The sequence below is a fragment of the Phaseolus vulgaris genome, chromosome 3, assembly GCF_000499845.2.
Source record: "Phaseolus vulgaris cultivar G19833 chromosome 3, P. vulgaris v2.0, whole genome shotgun sequence".
In the NCBI taxonomy this organism is placed as follows: domain Eukaryota; kingdom Viridiplantae; phylum Streptophyta; class Magnoliopsida; order Fabales; family Fabaceae; genus Phaseolus; species Phaseolus vulgaris.
The window spans coordinates 3,562,951-3,584,033 of record NC_023757.2 but is presented as its reverse complement, the minus strand read 5'-3'; the positions used below and the strand labels follow the sequence as shown (position 1 = coordinate 3,584,033).

General features: G+C 30.7%; 3 protein-coding genes across 8 annotated transcripts; 2 read left to right on the top strand and 1 right to left on the bottom strand.

Annotated features, from left to right (window-relative positions):
- The first annotated feature begins 2,430 nt into the window (after nucleotides 1-2,430).
- On the top strand, nucleotides 2,431-4,876 carry LOC137806309 (uncharacterized). Of its 2 annotated transcripts, none has more exons than XM_068606346.1 (3): nucleotides 2,431-2,823; nucleotides 2,899-2,980; nucleotides 4,507-4,876. In XM_068606346.1, the coding sequence occupies exons 1-3, from the start codon at nucleotides 2,698-2,700 to the stop codon at nucleotides 4,677-4,679; spliced, it is 381 nt and encodes a 126-aa protein (XP_068462447.1). In that variant the 5' UTR covers nucleotides 2,431-2,697; the 3' UTR covers nucleotides 4,680-4,876. The 2 variants fall into 2 exon arrangements, with proteins under 2 accessions (XP_068462447.1, XP_068462446.1); XM_068606345.1 differs by having other exon boundaries at nucleotides 4,504-4,876.
- Nucleotides 4,877-5,560: 684 nt separating this feature from the next.
- Nucleotides 5,561-7,041, top strand: LOC137806308 (heavy metal-associated isoprenylated plant protein 19-like). The gene is made up of 3 exons (XM_068606344.1): nucleotides 5,561-5,756; nucleotides 5,872-5,953; nucleotides 6,593-7,041. Exons 1-3 carry the CDS (start codon nucleotides 5,745-5,747, stop codon nucleotides 6,754-6,756), a joined length of 258 nt encoding a protein of 85 aa, XP_068462445.1. The 5' UTR covers nucleotides 5,561-5,744; the 3' UTR covers nucleotides 6,757-7,041.
- Nucleotides 7,042-8,949: 1,908 nt separating this feature from the next.
- LOC137806307 (uncharacterized) lies at nucleotides 8,950-16,975 on the bottom strand. Of its 5 annotated transcripts, none has more exons than XM_068606343.1 (12): nucleotides 16,859-16,975; nucleotides 16,617-16,738; nucleotides 15,877-16,435; nucleotides 15,685-15,790; nucleotides 14,149-14,570; nucleotides 13,747-13,827; nucleotides 13,363-13,422; nucleotides 12,726-12,769; nucleotides 9,768-9,810; nucleotides 9,592-9,663; nucleotides 9,362-9,495; nucleotides 8,950-9,295 (listed from the first exon to the last, which is right to left on the bottom strand). In XM_068606343.1, the coding sequence occupies exons 5-12, from the start codon at nucleotides 14,494-14,496 to the stop codon at nucleotides 9,289-9,291; spliced, it is 789 nt and encodes a 262-aa protein (XP_068462444.1). In that variant the 5' UTR covers nucleotides 14,497-14,570; nucleotides 15,685-15,790; nucleotides 15,877-16,435; nucleotides 16,617-16,738; nucleotides 16,859-16,975; the 3' UTR covers nucleotides 8,950-9,288. The 5 variants fall into 5 exon arrangements, with proteins under 5 accessions (XP_068462444.1, XP_068462440.1, XP_068462441.1 ...); XM_068606339.1 differs by having other exon boundaries at nucleotides 9,394-9,495; nucleotides 16,859-16,971; XM_068606340.1 differs by having other exon boundaries at nucleotides 9,394-9,495; nucleotides 15,877-16,411; nucleotides 16,859-16,971.
- Between the last annotated feature and the right edge of the window lie 4,108 nt (nucleotides 16,976-21,083).

Here is a 21,083-nt window from a genome sequence, read left to right as displayed (position 1 = left end):
AGAAATTTATTTAGGGTTTAGGGTTTAGGGTTTAGGGTGCAAAGCTATCATTCACCATATTGTATTGGATTAAAGTGTACTTTAGTTGCTAATTTTTGTCATTTATACTGGAATGAACAATGATACGAGAGTGACATGTGTGAAATCATACTATTATGTGTGTCAATATCAAAATTAGAATTACATAACAAAAATTAAAAAAAAATATGTTTGAATTATTATTTAAAATATTTAAATTTATAAAATATTGAATTTTCTCTTGTTTCTTTTGCATGATAGATTATTTAATCACAACATCTAGTTAGTCTATTAAATAGAGATTATTTGGTGGACGCCCTCTATCACCCGATACATTTGTGTATGTTCATGATGTTTATTAGATAAATTGTTTTAAGTTAAAGGTGGAGTGATGCGAGTGATAGGGAGAATGAGTTGCGGTAATGTCGATGAATGTTGAAGGCATATCATGTAGACCCAAAGGCAAAAAAGATGTTTTATTGGGTTGTGGAAGAAAAGCAAAGGGTTCAAAATTAGGTTGAACAAAAGGTCATGATGAATAAAGATATAACTTTTGACGAAAACTCTCTATTGAAGTTGGAAGGGTATTTAAGAAAGTTTGAAGTTAAAGCTCAATAGGTGGAGGTAAACGATGATGTCATTTAGATGCTAGAACAATAGTTTGATATATCCAATTAGATTGAAAATGATTCTCAAGGACAATGAGATCGTCCAAACATACAACTCACCTATAATTTGTAGGTTTGCTAAGGTGAGTGAACTTCTCGCGAGGTATGGACATGATGAAGTGATGACCTTTTCTTTGAATATAACAGAAGACGTTGAATCATCTTAACCATGATCGTTTTGTAGTACAATCTATTATAGAGTTTTACAAGTGAATTTTGGTTATACACGAGGAATACCAATCCCTTTTGTTAATGAAACTTGAGCTTTAAAGTGTCTACTATTAGAGTAACAATTTTAAGTTTTTGAGACTAAAAATGTCAAGTATAAGGCTATTTTTTAGTCATAAGGTATACCTAGAGAGAAAGAGTGAACTACAATGATATTCTCACTTGTAATTGGCCAAATGTTCATCAGAGTTTTACTTGCTCTTATGATATCCATGGATATGTAACTAGAAACAACTTTGATGTGAAAATTGACTTGGAAATATAAGGGAGGAAATTCAAATGTTTCAACTTGAAGGTTTTGAAAAGCAAGAAAAGGAGAATTGAGTCTACAAATTACACAGGTTGTTGAACGGGTTTACAAAAATCTTAAAAAAGTGGTACAAGATATTTAATCAGTTCATTGTTTGTTTTGGGTACAATAGAAGTCTTTATGAAGTTTGTGTTTATCAAAAGAAGGTGACTGCCAATTCTAATATTTACCTTATACTTATGTAAATGATATGCTTATAACATATATGTATAAAGTGTAGATACAAAAGCTTAAGTCGTTGAGTAATGAATTTGAAATGATAGACTTGAGAATTGCTACTAGAATTTTGGGATGGAGATCGAGCAGGACCATGGTTAGAAGAAGCTCTTTTGGGGTCAACAAGAGTTTCTTTACAAAGTCTTTAACCATTTTTGACATGTATGCGTTGATTAAAAACATGTTTATAAAGAATCCTCCTTATTTTTGTTTTATCTATTTGTTTTTCTTCATGCGTTAATTGTATATTCTCTAGAGTGTCAAGTGTTTAATGGTATTTTGTTTGTGACTTTCTTGATCTCTAAGGCCAAACAAGAAGAAATCAAATTATTTTCCTCTTGTTTTCTTCTTTCCTCAAAAAGTTCTTTTGAAAAAAAAATCCAATTTGATCAAATAATCACACATCTTATATTTTTTTTTAAAAAAATATCTTAATACAATAAAGATATGCATATACAATAAGAGCCAAACATGTTAAGGACATTGTCCTAGAAAAAAAAAAACTGACATGATTAACGAAGTTTGAAGTAAAATAATTTTGTGTCTTATATAAAATTGAATCATTATATATGCCAAAATATTTATCACATAATTTTTTTTTAAAACAATATTTGCATTTATTTTGGTTTTCTCAACATAATAAATATCTAAAGCTTTTATGTTTTTGACAAAAACAAAAAATCATTTCTTCAGATGCTTTCATTTTTACTCCAACCAAGTGGGTAGGTACCATTTACCTTAACATAAGATTCATCCATTACTCTTTGTTTAAGCCAAGGCACTACTATCAAAGTAGCATCGATAGTCACAACTTGTACAGTGGCCTTGGCTTGCTCAGTTGCTTTCTTGATGCTGAGCCAAGAACCCCCTTAAACACCATTACTTTAATTCATTCATTGAATTAGCCTAAAACCTCGTTTAATAAGCAAGCTTGAGGGATTAATCATTGTGAACAAAAATAAATTAAGCACTATGTGGGGCTGCTTCTGCACGTTAGTGAAAGAACAATCTCTGTCAATTTGGCCTAAAACCTTTTTCACTTTACCATCACTGTACCATTATGCTCTCTGTACATTTTTTTTTTCCTTTTCAACCAACTACTTAACAATTGAGATGGGGTTGCTCCATCACTGCAATAGAAGCTGTTCATGGATCGTTTTCTTCACATTTCTCTCTCCATGGGATTGAACCTGCAAACCTGTTAAATATACATATATTAAGGCCCTGTATGAATCTGTAGCACACCTAATCACAGGTATGGATTTTGAAGATGGTGCTAAAAGGGAGCTTCAGAAAGTTGTTGGTATAAAAAAATCAAAGGGTTTTCCTCTTGGTGGGAGTAGAACTAGTCTAGCTTCTATGGAGTCCTTGTCCATGCCTCAGGTTTGTGTGTAGTTTTGACTTTTGGCCTTGGATTTCTGGCATTTTTAGTTGATGGGTTGATTATGGTTGAAGCAGGTTCAAGAGGTTGTTCTCTCTGCAGACATGCAATGTGAAAAGTGCCATAGAAGGGTCACTGACATTATTGCAAAAATGAGTGGTAAGCCTTTTTCTTATGTTCCCTTAAGTTGTAATTTAGAGGGGATTTTGTGCAGGGTTTAGTTTGTAGCAGATGTTTGCCAAAAACTTTTGGTTGATTTTGAAGGGTCTAAAAGAAAAACATAAACAAATTTTTGATATTGATTCCCAATAGAAAACTTTCCTAGGAAGAACAGGAGAACTTGGTTCCATTGGGGAAGCCAGAGAAGAGAGAAAAAGACAGACATGATAAGAGGTGGTCCTTGTTGGTTTCCACCTAGGAATAGGCTGGCATATGTTTTGGAAGGGTGTGTGTGTGAGAGTAATTTAATTCATACTACATTTATGATTCCTATTAACTTTTTGTTAACTCCACCTTTGTCATCTTCTGTTCTTGGTTCTTGTGAAAATTCTTGGTTCTCTTAACCACCCTGCCATTGTTAATTGCATGTTTGACATCTTCTATGAAGTTTTTGATATTAGCCTTGAGTGTCTCACCTCTCATAAAGTCACTTGGGTGTGTAGTAGACATAAGAAACAACAAAGCCATCACATGCTTATCGTTTAGTCTAGCATGATTCACCAAAATATTAAATAGAGTTTGGTTTTGATATAGTTTTGTTTTTTTAAATTAACAAAATAATGGTTTGAGTAATACTCAACTCAATTCTTTTAGGCTTGGATAAGGTAAAGAGGAGGGAGAAATTATGGAAGAGATGAGGTGTATGAGGAAATATGTTGACTTGCTTGAGATTATTTAAGATAAGTAAAATATTACTTTAACAATTCTACATTATATTATAGTTTATAATTGTGTTTTCTAATAAAATTTTAAAATTATCTCATTTTTTTCTTGGGATTCACATTTTAGCAAAAAAAAAATTCGTTTATATAGGTTTAATATTTAGGGTTTAGTTTAAGATAATAATTTAAGATGAAAGTCCTTCTTAGTCATATGTTTTGTTTTTCCATGGAAGCATTGAAAAGTAGATGAATGGTGAGGGTAAGTGAGAAACAAAAAATGAAAAATGAAAAGGGTATAAGACTGATTTTCCCCAAAATTCTCACTTTTTTTTTCTTTCTAACCAAATACTTAATCATTTAAATTTTACACTTTTTTCTTTTTCCTTTCTATCATCTGTCACTTATTTATTTTCTTTTCTTATAATATTTCGTTGCTTTTGTTTTGATTTGCTTGTACAAAGAGAGGTATAAGAACTCGGGTTTTGTGGTTTTGTAACACCAATTAGTTCAAATAATAATTCTTTTTTAATAAAACTTTCATGTTAATTATGATGATGCAACTTGACATATATCGTCATTTCAAATAATAGGAATCAATCTTTAAACCCTAAATCCTAAACAATCATCTCTCACCGGTTTAATTTAAGAAAAATGCCAAAACTTAAAAGATAAAATTGTAATGTTGTTAGCCAGAACATCAGTTAAATCTGATGATAATGTTTTCTATCTGATGAACTTAGTGATAAATTTGTAAAGGAATATATCTGGTGCTAACATTTCATACGTTTTTTTGTTCTTCAGCAGAGACAGAATCCGTGGTGATCAATGTTTTGGAAAAGAAAGTGACACTTACTTTCAAATCAGCATCTATGGGGAAAGTTAGCACTCGACAAATTACTCAGATCAACAAGAATTCACTCCCCAAAATTGCCATCATCAAACGGATCTTTCGCTCTTCTCGTGCTTCACCAAAATGACTTGCCACATCTTTGTTCATAATATTTTGTAGATTCCTTTCACTATCTACACAACAAAATTTGTGGATTGATGATTCAATTACTTTGGTGATTGCATAATGAGTTCCACACAGATGAAAGATTTTGTATTCATGACTCAATCTGATTTGCGATTTCTTTATTAGTTTTAATGAAATTATTACTAATTTTTTTATTCATATACGGCTTTATTGAACTTTTCATCCAAATAATGTTTTCCATCTTGTGGATGGAAATTAGGTCACACAATGCTTTCATTCATCTTTTTCTTTTAGAATAATCATCCCCACCACGTTCATTTTCAGGTAACTTTATAAATTTTTAGTATATATTACTTTTGAATTCATTTAGTTGGAATCAATGTATTGTTCATAGTTTTGTTTGCTTACAATTTTGATATAAAAAGAACTTTTTAGGGGATTAATAAAAATAGAATGTTTATAAACTATTTATTAATTTTAAAATTTGACATTTCAACTAAACTCATACTTCATACTTCAGGTTTCTACTCACAAGATTAGACAAAAATCCATAAAAGAATTTAAGATCATACTATTTTGAGGGTTTTTATTCTTCTAAAATGAATTAATATAATCTCTTTGTATAAGTTGTTCCAAGAAGGCAACAAAAAGTATATATAGTTTATGAGGTGTTGCTTTAATGGGGCTTATGAATTAACTTAGGAAACAAATAAAGAGATGCTTTTATTAGCATTGGCTTAGGGTATGCAAAGCATGTGCATGAAGAGATGCTTCTCCTTGCCATGTTGTTTTCAAATGAATTAAGTGTAAAGGTAAAGTGAAGGATAAAAGCACTTATAAGACAAACAACTACCTTATATAGCTACTCCAACTCCAACTGGAATCAGATTCCAAGACAAATACACAACAAATATGAATATGAATATGAATATAAGTTCATCCAACACCACCATCATCATCATATTTCACATTTCATATTCTTTAGCACCCAACAAACTCCTTTTCTATTTGCCTTTTGGCTTATCCAAAGTAAAAATCAATCGTGGGTTCCATCAATTCCCACCCCATGTCGGAAAAGGCAAGTTTTTTTTGTTTTTCCCCACAAAAGATTCTTCATTTTCAAAAGTTTTTGTTAATTAGGTCAAGTGTTTTTCTTGGTTTTCTTAATGTTGGTTCTGTTCATAAAAATGCAGTATTGTTGCATGATCATGAGAATCAACGTTGACTGCAATTCTTGTTGCAGAAAATTAAGGAGAATCATTCTACGGATGAAAGGTAAATGACTTAAAAGAATGTTGTGAGTTATTATTATTAATTATTAATGATAAATAACATATTGATTCAGCAAGTGTAAAGAGTTTTACTTCAAGGCTCAATTATTTTTAATCTTCATAATAATCTTGTTTTATCTTTTAAATTTTAAAAAATATATATTATTCCTAAAAAAAAATTTTAAAAAATTGTCCCTCTAAAGTAAGGAGATGCATTTAGAAGATAAAATAAATAATAGCCATTAATTACAATATCGAAAATTTAAAAAATGCAATGAGATTAAATATATATTAACAAAATCTAACACCAATTATAATTCATACTTAAGAGTAAACATGTAGACACATATTAAATGATGGTTGCATTTTAAGTTACCACTTCATAATTTACTTATTTTTGTTAATTTTAAACTTCTCAGGAATCCTATAATTTTAAAATTTAAAGAATTAAAGATAGTCTTTTAGTCGAAGGGATAAAACATATTTATACCAAAAATTTGAAGTATCACCACTATTTTTTTACAATAATCATTTTAAAAATACAATCTATCATAATTTTATATTGGTAATGCACAGATATTAATGTCTTGTTATTAAAAAATGTGAAAAAAATTTAACAACCACTTTGTTATTCATATTGAAGTGATAGAGAACCATTTGATAGAGAAGCAGCAGCGTAGGGTGTGTGTGTTTGGAAGATTTGAACCAGCTGATGTTGCAATAAAGATAAAGAAGAAGATGAACAGAAGAGTTGAGATCCTTGAAGTTCAAGAAATGGAAGCAGAAGTTGAAAACGAAGGAGAATAGAAAGCAGATAGAAGAGAGAATAAGAACCATGCAATGCATGACACAGTGTATGTAATAGTTTACATGCAAATGTGGTTGGTTCTCAAACTTAGTTGGAAATTGAAGTTGCTGTACTTAAAGGAAGTAAAATAGGATAATGAAAAATAAAAATACACCAGTTGCATGTATAATTCTTGGATTTATTTAATTTTTTTGTTACAATAAGTGATAAGAAAGTGTTTATTGCATTGGATTTATTTATGTGATAACATATTGACATTGACCAATACGAAAGAAATTTTTTTATGTTTTTATGACTATTTATATTAGGGAAGAATCTCATAGGGATGAAAAAAATGTAAATTTATATTAGACAGAGTATTCGAATTGAAAAGTGTGTATTTATGTGAAATCATAAGCTTTTCGATGTGGATGGATTTAGTAGGTAAGGAGAAAAAAATGTTCAAAATTTGCGTCGGACTATGTAATGGCAATGTAAATTTTAGATATTTTTTAAAATTTTAATTGTTGTTTTCTATGTATTTTTTAGTTTATTTCTCAATATGATTTTTAGCCTTCTCATGAAACTTCTTAACAAATTTCACTTTAAAAACCCACTCTTTATGGATCAAAGAGGCAGAAAAGGTAGGCAAATGCTCCCTGCACCCAACATAATTTCAAAAATTCCAAAAATACCATTTATTTTAGAAATGAAAATTCAAAATTGAAAATAATGCATTCTGTAAAAATAAATCCAGAAGAGATTTTTGTGTTTTGGATATAAAAATCCAGAAAAAAAATCAAAATCCCATTCTAGATAAAAAAATTCAGAACTGAAAATAATACATTCCAGAGAAATTTTTCCAGAAGAGATTATTGTGTTCCGGAAAAGAGGATCCAGAATGTAATTTTATATGCATCCCATTTTTTTAAAAATATTTTCGGTTTTTCCCCTGTAATTGGATGCAGTGATATAGTGCAGGAAGCAATTGCCGAAAAGGTAACAAGTCAAAAGCATGAGAGGATTAAATCCATATATGAGAGGATTAAATCCATATACAACCTCAAAGGGAGAAATATTAGTAGTTCTATTATAAGCAAATTATACCTAATGAAGAAAACATTTATCCCAAGTCTTTGGCTGTCTTTCAATAGTGTCCACAATAATGTGGAGAGAGACTTGTTTACTACCCCAATATGTCCATTAGTTTGACGATGACATGGGGTAGAAAACAAAAGTTTAGTTTCAAGCTTAGACCATAAAGTTTTCCAAAATTGACTTACAATTTCTTTAAAGAATAATTTAGCAATGTAACTAGCTTTATCTACTTTGTGACAAGGAATAAATTGAGTCATTTTACTAAATCGATCCACAACCACAAAATTATAATAATATCCTTAGATGTTCTAGGAAGTCCTAAAATGAAATTCATACTAATATCTTCTCAAGGGACACTAGCTATTAGGAGGGGAGTATAGTGAGCATGAGGTTTGATCTTAGATTTAGCTTGCAAATAAGCTATACACTTATAACAATGTCTTTGAATATAAATAAATAAGACAACATGCTGCCTCATACGAAATCGATCAATTGGAATTACAAGTTCAACTTTACAGATTTAATCAGAGACATAAATTAAGTATCCTATAAATGTCCTCCACCAACTCAATAAAAAATGATTCAAGCATATTGTAAAATATATGCATATCATGATAATATTTTGCCAATCGACGATATATATATATATATAAGGAGCAATCAACAATGCACCAATCTACCAAACCAACCCTACATTGTACAATAGATTGTAGATAGATCAAATATAACTGAAATATATACCAATAGACATCATGGCTTTTTTCAACACATAATCTAATCATTTTATTTATTTGCATTTTTGGGATACTACATCGGATTAAAATCTTAATGAACAAATTTTTATTCACCCCAAGCAGAGTCTAAATCTATAACTAAAATATCGAATTGTTGGAAAGATGGTGATACGTAAATTTGCATAAACCATTAGAGTGAACAAAATCAAGCCTAACAACTTTACTAACAGTATTCATCATTTTATGATAGTTAGGAGAGTTGTAGTTAGTCAAGAGATTGAAGTTGAGGCTCATAGCTACTTGGAAGTTGCCTACAAATCAGAGGGATTGAGAGGGAGAGTTGTCTTTGGATTTGAGAACTTTGGGAGGGCACTAAGTCTCTTGAATCTTGAATACTTGGGAGTGTAACACTATTTTCCATAAATAAAGATTATTTTGGTCTACAATCTGGATTCAGATCCTATCATTTATCTCTATAGTATGTTGAATGGCTATGCCATTATAAATAATATACAACCGCACCAATCCATCCCTTCTCAAACCCCAAAAGTGACAACAAATAACGTTTTAATTGTAAATTATGCAGCACCTTAGAGCACATATGGCATCAGATGGCTTTCTCCAGCCATCTTGGCAACCTTAGTGAAGACTTCATCCCTATTCTAGTAAGGAAAACAGAATACAACAGGTGGAGCAAGAACATGAAACATCCACTGTTGATCAAAACCTGAAAGAAAGAAACACGTCAGTATTTTAATGACCCAAGAACAGACTCAATAGAGAAGGGACATACCAAAGTGCCAAATAAAGTATATAAGGACATACCAAAGTGCCAAATAGAGTATATATCACGTTCATTGAAGGTATAGAATTAACACCAGATGCAGCGAGAACAAATGTGAGAGAAGCATGGATGTTAATGGTGATCTACAAGCCACATTTCCCCCAAAATAAGAAGAGAAAAACAAGTGGCAGTTATTTTATAAGATAAAATGATTAGGAGATAATTCTAGAATTGATTACCAAAGCTAGTATGTTTTCCCTTATTAAGAAAGAGGATATCAAGACAAAGCCAACGGCACCCAGGGCACGTACCTGCACACATTACCAAGATTTTATTAACAAAAGAGTAAAAGAACCAGCTAAACAATCCCTCAAATAAGTGTAAGATGTACGAGGCAAAAGGTAACAAACATTACAATTGTGCTCAAGAAAATTGACAGATTCCAACTGGCTCCCAACCTGACAAGATATAAAAAGAAAGCAAAACAGATACAGCACTATTTAGCTTATTTCAACAAAAGAAAGGGTTAACAACTTATACTAGTCGTCCTTGTAAGAAAACATTCAGTCTTGTGATGGGCCTTGAATATTTGTTTATTATTTAAATGTATATATAAAAGATAAAAAGTTATCATGTACATTATCTGAAAAGAAGAATTAGGTAATAAAGTTTACAATGTCAAACAGAATTGGAAGCAAATCTTTTGAAAAAATGCGAAGAAAAAAGTTTGCAATAAAACTACAAAAAACCCAAGGATTTTGGGAAATTAGAAACTAAGAAATTGTGAACAATATCTTAACTGAAATATTATTTCGAGATCTTCGAAGCAAAGAAATCTATAAAAAGATGTAAATTTTAAGAAGAAATTGTGGAGTCTTCATAGCAGAACACGTTTTTAAAAACAACACATAATAGTTTCCTTAGTTTTCTTATTTTCTTCATTGTAATTCTTCCGTTTTGCATTCATATGAAAGGCTAAACACATTTGTTAAGTTCAAGCGGAAGAAGATAAACATTTCATGAATAGACGCATAGAGATAGATGAGTGAAGAACATACATGAGAGTCAACCTGCTAAACCAAACCTACGTAAAGGAAAAACAAAACAAACTCCTACAAATTATTTTAAGCAAAGCATAGGGAATTGAAACTTATTATGAAAAAAGTCAAAAACTAATGCAATAAGGCAGAATATTATACCAGCTAAAATCTAACTTATTAGCAATGCTAAGGGAAGCCAACTTATCACCACAATGATTCCCTTCCCAGAAGATATGAGAAACTTTAAACTCCATGCCCTGACAAAATCTTCATACATCGTCTCCATCTCCCTCTCAAGGACCAAGGAACAACTTGAAAAGAAGTAAAGACTCAAAGCAAAGTAGAATCACATTTGAACCAAATCTTCCTATAACCAGAATTCCAAGAGAGCACAACAGCAAGAATAGCTCCCATAACCTCAACATATAAAGATTTCTACACCCTAAGGTAAGAGGAGAAGCTACCAATGTATTCCCCTATGCTCCCTCTAAGGCAACACAAGTCGAAGGATCAGGACACCCTTTAGTAGCACCATCAGTTTTGACTTTCACCCAACCAACTGTTGGAAAACTCTAAATAATAGGTATGGGAGAAGATCCCTTTTTAGGCCTTATGCTGATATCAAGAAACTTTAAAATAGAAAAGTCAGTAATGTCGTTGTGCTTATCTTTCTTAAGCATTACCAGTGAGCCTAACAAAATCTTTAATAGTTTGTATGGCAATGTGAATGTTGATCCTATGTCAACAAAATTTTTAATAGTGAAACAAGCATGATTTCTCATCCTCCATATCAACCAGATAGAATAATTAATATAGCAAGTTCAATAAGCCTTGACCAAAGCACTCCCTGTAGCCTTACGAAAAAACAACTAAACTATTTATAGAAAGATAATTTAAGTCAAAAAAAACCTGCTGAAAACAATTCCATATTTGCATAGCAGAAGAATACTACAAAAAGAGGTGAGAAACAGCACCTCCTTATCAACAGGTAATCTGTTCTGAAGCACCTTCCACCAGACTAAGATTTTAGCATGGTGAACAGAATTAGACCTAAGATTACCCCAAGCACATGAGAATTATTGACAGAAAAAATTCCTAGCAACCTTTTGTGTGAGTTGTCCAAAAATCCTCTAAAACCCAATTAGGAATATCATCAGAATCCATCAAAACAATGTTAGGTAAGTTTTGTAAACCAAGCAAGTTACAAAGAGCCGAAGAAAGATCCCAAGAAGAGTTATTTCTATTCCAGCCTTGAGCAACACTGGCACTAAGATTAATTCTTTTCACATAAGGAACCCCCCACAAGCATAGAAATACATCATTCAGAACACCAACGATCATTCCAAATATTTGTGTTCACCTATACAAATAGTCCAAAAAGTGTGTTGCAAAATAGTGCCATACCAATCATTTATACCTAGCCAGATAGAAGAAGAACGATAGGAGGAATTTTTCTGATATTTGGTTTTAAGAAATCTAGCTTTCATCAAAGAAGACCAAGGCCTATCATTGTAAGCAAAATCCAAGGCATGTTTAAGAAGATAGGTTTTATTCTCCACCTAGAAATTAGAAACTTGTAAACCACCATCAGATCTGAGACTGCAAACTTTAGCCCATTTGACAATAACAAGACCTTGCTTGTTAATGTCCCCAGTCCAGATAAATTTTTTGATCCCTTTATCAACTCGCCAAAGCAAATTAGATGGCCATTTATACACTTAGAAACTTGTAAACCACCATCAGATCTGAGACTGCAAACTTTAGCCCATTTGACAATAACAAGACCTTGCTTGTTAATGTCCCCAGTCCAGATAAATTTTTTGATCCCTTTATCAACTCGCCAAAGCAAATTAGATGGCCATTTATACACTTGAAAGTTATAAGACAAAAAAGCATAAATAATAGAATTAACCAATTGCACTCTGCCCATTGTACTAAGAGTTTTATCTTTCCATAAAGCGAGTTTGATTCTGATCTTATCCCCAAGAGGCTGAAGGAATTTAGTCTTAAGAGCTCCAACAAAATTGGGAGCCCCTAAGTAGTTAAAGGGCATAGCTCCTTTATTACAACCAAGAACAGGCTTAACTTTCCTATTAATTGAGGAGCAAATTGACAAAATAATTAAATAATAGGAAAAAAAAGGTACTTAAGCCTAAAAACAACTTCATATGTTAGTCGTGTCTACTTTGAAAGACTAATCACAATGCTACAAAATTATTTTATGAGAATTTCGTGTAAAAGTGAGGTAAAGCCAATTCAACTTAACTAAAAAAATTAACTATCATGAAATTCTTACAAAGTTTAGAAAAACATAAAATATGTGCACAATTTACCTCCACAAAGTACCCATTGTGAAACCGACAATACCATGCTTAAGCTGCACAAAAACATTATTCAGAAATCATGTCATTTTTGTTCAGTTTCAGTACAGTTTGTAACCAATAGATAAACTAGCATGAAATATTTGTGAAAAAAAAATGAAGGAAGGCAAATCTTTGTGGTCCAAAACTGAAAAAAGATTAAATTTCTCAATAACAATGCCTGCAGTTAAAAAAATGGACTGTGGTATAAAGGTTTTTAATTCATAATCAATAAGTTGGCATGTTGTTAAGTTGAAGCTCAAGTAAACAATTTAATATTACCATCCATCTCTAGAGGGAGAAAATATAACACAGGTGAGAGGTTCACCTTTGAATACACTTTATGTTGGTAGTACATACAGAAGTTAATACCAAGGTTATAAGAATACATATTTGATAAGAAATGTACAACTAATTTGTAAACAACTTTTCTAGTCCTAAAATATAAAAATACTCATTTCTAATAAAATGACCCTTTTGGCTCACGACTACAACACTTCCATTCTTTTGCAAACAAAACACTAAGAAACAGCAATGAAAACACAAAAGCATAGTCCACAGTCCTATTATTACCTAGTTCAGTAAGTTCATAAAATAAAAAGAAGCTCACCAGATACGTTAGAGCTTTTACTGGACCAGACAAGACAAACAAAAGTATAGTTGTTGCCACCTACAACAAAAATCGAATGCAACATTAAAAAGCTGATAATTCAATGAGAATAACAATTCAAGAATACTTCAAAATTTTATTTTAATCTACATACCAAGATATACACTGTCTTATGCATCAAAATATATATGTGTATATATATTTATACACACTGTCTGTTTAGAATATTTTACAGACATCCACTAAGATTTTATCACTTCATCATGCAATTCTATTCATAACATGATGTGACAAGGTAATCCCCGATTGGATGTCAGTACAAAAAATATTTTACACAAATTATAAATAAAACTCTTAAAGAATTATGGAACTAGCAAGTCTAACCAGAGTTTTCCTTCCAGCATCAACACCCCATCTCATTGACGATATAACTATTGGCAATGAGAAGAAACAGCTGAAGTAGTTCTGCAAACAGAAACAAAAATGAAACAGTGAGCGAAAAAAATCAATAAGCATCCAAAACATGAATTGAAACTTTTCTACCAGCATAAAGATACCATAAGAGTTTCTGTTAACATTAACCAAATTTAAACCCTGCCGCAGAAAAATAAATAAAAAGACCCATTGCTCCATTGAGGTCTGACAAATAAAATTCAGCAATGGGTTTTTATCTATTTTTCTGGGGCGAGGGAAAAACCAACAAAAATAACACAGACCCATTACTCTCTTTTCTCAAGAAAATTCCACAAATAAACAAAGTTTCATTTGTTATCCACATTAACAAACCTCAATGGCAAGAGAATTGCTCAGGAAATAGACCAGACCGGTTAGTGCAGCAAACATGGAACATTCAACTAATTGCAGCGTTTTCTGATACACTTCTCCATTTGGCGATAAGTCGTGAAGTTCCAGCGAAACCCCCTTGTTCTTTTCTTCTTCTTCATGGTGTTCGGTTCTACAAACTGAAACTCCAGCTTTTGAAACCCAGATAAGATTGGAAGAAAGAGAAGATGGGGATTTGAGAGAGAGAAGAGAAGGGGAAAGGGGCTGGAGAGAGAAGCGAAGTGGCTTGGTTTTGGAATGAGAGAAGAAGATGAAGGGCGAAACTGGATGAGTGTTTTTGAGGGGAATCATGGAGGATAGTTGGGTCGTGTTTGGTTGTGTGGAGAATGGTTTAAAATGAAATGCTTCTTGCTGTGCTGTTTGGACTTTTGTCACAAAATAAAAATAAGTTAGTTTTTTTTCAAATTAATTGTGAATACGGTTTATAATATATATAATGATAACATAAAATTAACACTCTTTAAAATCCAATTTTTTAGACTTTGAAACGTATAATAACATCAAAAAGATTATTTGAACCTTACAAAACAGTATTAGACATCATTGAAATTATAAGATAATAATTTGGTCGATATACTTTAGTATTCTCTAATTAAAAAATCTGAAATTTTTAATTTTTAATTTTAATGTAATAAGAAAAGTTATTTAACTGACATTTAAAAACTATATCAGGTTTTAAGTTGAATATTTAATTATAATTGAAAACTAAAAAAAATATTTAAAATTAAATCAATTAAAAAAAAGAAATATTTTAAAATCATTTTAAATACAATTAAAATTGAATTTTTGATGAATTTTGTATTTTCGTTTCTTGATTAATTAGTTTAGTTCAAATTTTGTATTAAATAAGATATGAATGGAATTACATTGAATTTTTTTCCCAAATACGTTTTTTTTTATCTAACAGAATTGCTCAAATAAACATTTTTTCCAATTTATTTACCCATCTAACTAGGGGAATCAATCATGGGCTACTAGTATTGGATTCTCAAAGTTTAGGAAGAACTCACTGCCCAAATTCACTAAAGAGTATCATTCTACAACACTTGAAGCTTGACTCCAACATATAGAAGACATCTTTTAAGGTAGTCCCATGTACAAAGGACAATAAGGTTTCATGTGCTACCTTCATGCTCAAGGATGAAGCCAAAAATTGGTGGAAAGGAGATAGGAAACGTTTGGTGCAACTAGGTACTCCTTTAACTTGGAAGAATTCCAAAATTTACTTCTTGCATGAGTACTTCCAAAATATATAGTTTCTTAATGTAATTTTTTTTGCAATTTAAATAGAAATGATAAATTTTATCCTTATATATACTTACTGAAACTCTCAAATAGCACATCAATTCAAAACCCTTTAAATTATTAGTCCAAGGCTATATGAAGACTCTTGAATTCAGGCTTTTATATATATATATATATATATATATATATATATATATATATATATATATATAAATTAATTAACTTTTGTACCACCTATATATTGGCAAAGAACCAGTTGGTTCTTGAGGTGCTCATGAATACTAGTAACTTGTGAGCAAGACTAGATAATTCTCATGCCTCAGTGGTTGATGAAATGGACCTGCAATCAACAAAATTGGGGTCACTGATATTTCTAAAAAACAATTGATGTCAGGTGAATGATGGAAATCTTACTGTGTTTTTTACCTCCATCGAAACTGTTGTTCGCCCGAGAAATCAACTTCTCAATGTTCAAACTTCCAATTCCACTTTAGAATCCACTTCCGGCAACTTTCACAATTGAAGACGAGGCCACGCATGCGAAGCCTTACTGTGGTTCCACAACTGGAAACCTAGTTCAATCATTGACTTCAAACGATTTCTACTTTCCGGTCAGCTTCTCCGTTTACCAGTTTCGTCGAAAATCGCACAACAGAACCGATGTAGTTCGCCGGAAACCGCCGTTCACAATGTTTTCCACACCGTACCGAAGCCGTTCACAATTCCCACTGCTACGATTATCACCGTTCTCCAAACGTAGGATTTCATGTACGCGTAAAGAAAAAGGAAGAACAGAGGCGCACGAATAGCAATAAAGAACCAATGCTTGCTCAAATCGAAAATGAGAATGGAAGGAAATCACTTACGAAAAACTGATTTAGGTCGCCGGAATTCGCAACTGCCATTCGTCGGTCAACATCGCTGATTACTCTTTTCCAAGATCGCTCCACGAACAAAGTAGCTGAGAAACGCAATGGATTGATTCCTAAAAAAAATAAACAAAAACAGATGGAAATTGCTCTCCAAACAAACTCCATCATTTCGCACCAAACAAGTTGATTTTATGAAAAAATAAGTGCTCCAGTTGCATAGCACCAAAAGCACAAATTGCAGAGCAAAAGATAATCGGCGGAGACAAGATTTGTAGAGATGAACAAGGAAATTACCTTGAAAAATCAACTTCTCGGAATACGATTCACCTTTGAATATCCTCGATTGCACTATTCTCGTCACTGAATTCAATCAATTGCCCCTTGCATGAGAGCAAAATCGATGGTGTTGCGTTCTTCTGAGCGAAAGATGGTGGAGGAGCGTATATAGGACCGTGTGAGAGTGAGAACGTCAGCGTGTGTTTCTCTCACTAAATAGTAAAAAAATGTACTGAGAAGAGGAAGAAGAAACCAATTACCTTCGTGAAGAAGCAACAGAAGAGGTCCGTAATGGAGGTGAAGAAGCAGCTTTTAGGTGGAGGAGGAGAAGCAAGAATAGGTTTCTACAATGGATTAGGCTAGAGGAAGAGAAAGCGGGAAAGTTAAAAAATGTGAAGTGATTTTATGAGGTTTCAAAATAAACTTTTCAAAATATTAAAAAAAATAGTTCTTTTGTGAATTTTTAATAAAAATATTTATATAAAATAAATAATAATTAATTAATTTTGATTAAATAAATATTTAAGATTAAAAATATTTAAAAAAAAGTTTACATGTCACAACTTATATTTTGCAAAAGTTTTAAAATAAATCTTTGAAAAATAATGAAGGTTAAAAAAATCTTCGTTATTTTGTTGAGGTTTTAAAATAAATTTTTTAAAATTAACGAAATTTAAAAAAATCTCTATTATTTTACGGAGGTTTTAAAATAAACCTTCGAAAATATACGAAGGTTAAAAAAAACCTTCTTTATTTTGTAGAGATTTTAGAAAAAACCTCTATTAATTAAATCAATTCCTAAGGTTATATTAATCTTCACTAAATAACTTTTATTAAAACATTTCTTTCTTGTAGTTTTAACAAACAACTTAGTACTACTCAAACGAGTTATTGTGTAGTAAATAAAAAATTTAACAATTTTTTGAAAATAGGGGAAAACACAAGGGATGATTGAATTGTGTTTTCATCAAGTTCAAAAATATTTCACAAATATCGTCTAATTACTTGTGCTCGGACGATAGTTTAATTTATAAAAACTTTTAGATTGTAACGTTTTCGTCTTATGCATCGCATCAAATGCAATCACTACTCTACTAAGTCACTTGTCTAAGTTAGTTTTCTTATTGATTATAACTTTTGCGTTTGATGGATCATGCTATATGCAAGTTAAAATCTTAATTGTAATGATTGAATAAACTAGAATTTTCAAATATGGGTTTTCATAATAACCACCCTTCCTAATTTAGTATAGACAATAATTACATGTAATGTAGAGATATTAGGAAAGACAAAAATGCACACATTAATTTATATTGGTTCATTTGTTGCAACAAACTACATCTAGTTCTCAAACAACAAATTGAGTTCCATTAGGCAGACTAACATTGTATTTTGTTTTACTTCATTAACAAATTATTATTATTGTACTACCGAATTGCCGAATAGTCGAGAGTCTGCTGGTAACCCTTTTGGTATGTCTTACAAAATCCACAAGGGACCCTAAAACGTCATTAACCAATAATATGTCAAATCATGTGCAAAACATAATTAATGCGCAATTGGGCCCCTTCTAGACCCTACATGCGAGCTCATACCGGCAAAGGTCCAACTAGAATGTATAAATAGATAGGCACCCAAGAGACAAATGAATGATCAATCAACCATATTGAGCATCGGAATATCTTTCTAGGTACTCCCATCACTGATAAGAACCGGAGAACTAAAGGTGAAGCCGAGAAGCCCAAAGACCAACAGAGGGGAAGAAGCACTCTGTAGAGGAATTTGACTTTGTAAGAACAATAATTAATTTTTTCAATAAATATTAGAAAATTTATATATTTAAATATTAAAAATATAAAGAAAATATTAAGATGGAGAAAGGGAAACAGTGAAAACACATTAGTAAAAATAAGTGACTTTATTTTTTTTTTTAAATAAATAAAAATAATAATAACAACCATGATTAAATGATATATGAAAATCACAAATGAAAATAATAATTAAATAATAAATAATAGGTAGTATCTAATGTATACCCCTTTAAAGTGCAAAGCATCTAAATAGAAAATATTTTACATATATTCCCATTGTATTTTTTAACATTATTACATAATTATAAATTGACACATATAGGTTAGTTGACATTAATAGTAATTTTCATATTTATATTTATCATGATTTTTAATCGGTTAACGATATCAATTGTTTAACATCAACAATAGTGAAACTCAATTGCGAAGCCTAAAATTTGATAAGGTAATTATATATTCTAAAATCGAAGATAGATACTTAAAACTTCACGAAAACATAATTTAAAATAGACTAAATTACTTTATAAGTTTCTGAATTATTTGATAATATTTGTAATTGGGTTCTTGCACTTTTTTTTTTAATTGAGGAGCTTTTAAACCTTTATTTGTTTTACTTAGACCCTTTTGTCTATCTAATTGTTGTAATACAAAATTAATTAACTGACCAAGTCAATTGTACAAGTTAGAACAATGTTGATGTATGGTTTAATCTGAATACACTTGTGAAAAGAAAATATTTAAGTTAATGAGCATGCAAATTTTATAGATTAATTATTTTTTCATAAGAGTTGTTGGATAGAAGAACCTAATAAAGTTCAAAAACTCAATTCAAAATAAAATTTAAAAAGATGTGTGATATTTTATTAACTTATGGAGTAATTTAACTTTTTAAATAAATACAAGTTATACATTTTTATGTTATAAAATATTCACTTAGCATTAGAAAACAATTTTAATGTCTTGCTGTAAAAAAAATTAAATTCGTTTTAATATCTTAGCACCACTTGCATGTGAGTATTATATTAACTGTTTTTATAACTAAAATAATCAAACAAGTTAATAAAAAGGTTTAAAATAGTAAGTTATTAAAAGCCTGAAACAAATATTTTGTATAACTTTACAAAATATATTGTATTGACATATAGGTTGATATTTTCTATGTGCTGTTGTTAATAATTCTTCACAAAAATGCTTAATTTGAAAATGTATAGTATCTCAAATTAAACAATGAATTATAATAATAATATTTCCTTTTCAGAATGACTCTTGTAGCTTCGTTCTCACGTCTTTCCGTCTTGTAAGTCCTTTTTCAACAAAAAAGTGGAGTGGGGTATCCGCGAAGGTGCTCCGACGCTCAAGTTAGTCTGAGTACAATATGTCGATTAGTTAAGAGTGAAAGATTACCTTTGACGTTGAGTCTTCTCTAATATTTATAACTTTGGAATGAGTCTCAATTATAATGGGTCTGCTCTTGGATTTCAGACGAGGACCCAATTGTGACTTAATCATAATTTATACCTAAATTGTTTTAATTACAGTCAATCATGTATTTATTGTTTATTCTTAGATTTATTCGGCCTTGTTGACTATTCAGCCTCTCGACCATCCTGTAATAGAATATTTTATCTCAATAAATTTAATTTATCATAAAAAAAATTATAAATCAACAATACTTCGAATACAATAATAATATATTATCTTAATAAATTTAAAGTTGAAATAAATACTATTGTTATTGTTAATTAATTGGTAGATTATTATAAATAAGTGAGGAGCTATAGGACTAAGATGGGGCCCATTAGGGTGCATGTCAGACAGGCAACATGGGCATAACTTAGTAGGTTAATTGCATTTAATCATTTATGATTGAAAAGAAAGCACATAGACAAATCTCTTTCTTTTCTTTATTTTATTTTTTCTTTTATCTTTTTTGGGTCTCTTTCACTTTTTTTGTTGGATGGCTCGATGTAAGTGTATTTTATTACTAGGATCCCAAATCATTTATACCTTAATTGATTGCAAACACAACAAAATAATTAGTGAGCAAAGACCAAGGAAACATCATGATTACCCTAATATTTATAAATTACGACAAACTCAAGAGATTTACCATAGAGAATATAAAGAAGAAGAAGAAGAAGAAAAAAGTGAAAGAAAAAAAGGAAAAAAAGGGTGAGACAATGCAGCATTGCTTAAGCAATATACTATTCTGCCTCTTTGTCCCAATGATTCAATAGGATTGTGCATGCTAGGGAGCGTGCCACCACCACCATTATGTGTCTCATTCTCATGCCACACTTTCTATACAACAAAATCTTATAAACAAAACTTAAATTCACTTTTTTTTGTTTTTGTTTAGTTCTTACAACAATTTAATTACACATTTAATTTATGTATAAGTAGATCACTACTAACAATGAGATTAATATTGTAGAAAATTGTTAAATGTTAGAAAACTTAAAAGTTAAACTATAATTAGATTTTTATAAATAATAGATTTGTGATTTATATAAGAGTAGTGACATCACGTTTTAGTTTATTTCTATAGTTCCCACTTCATTATATTATTTTAAGATTTTTTTTTTCAATTTTTAGTCTAATATAAATATTTTATAATTCGTTAGATTTTACATCGACTAAAGATAAAAACATTTCATAATATATGAGCGGAAGC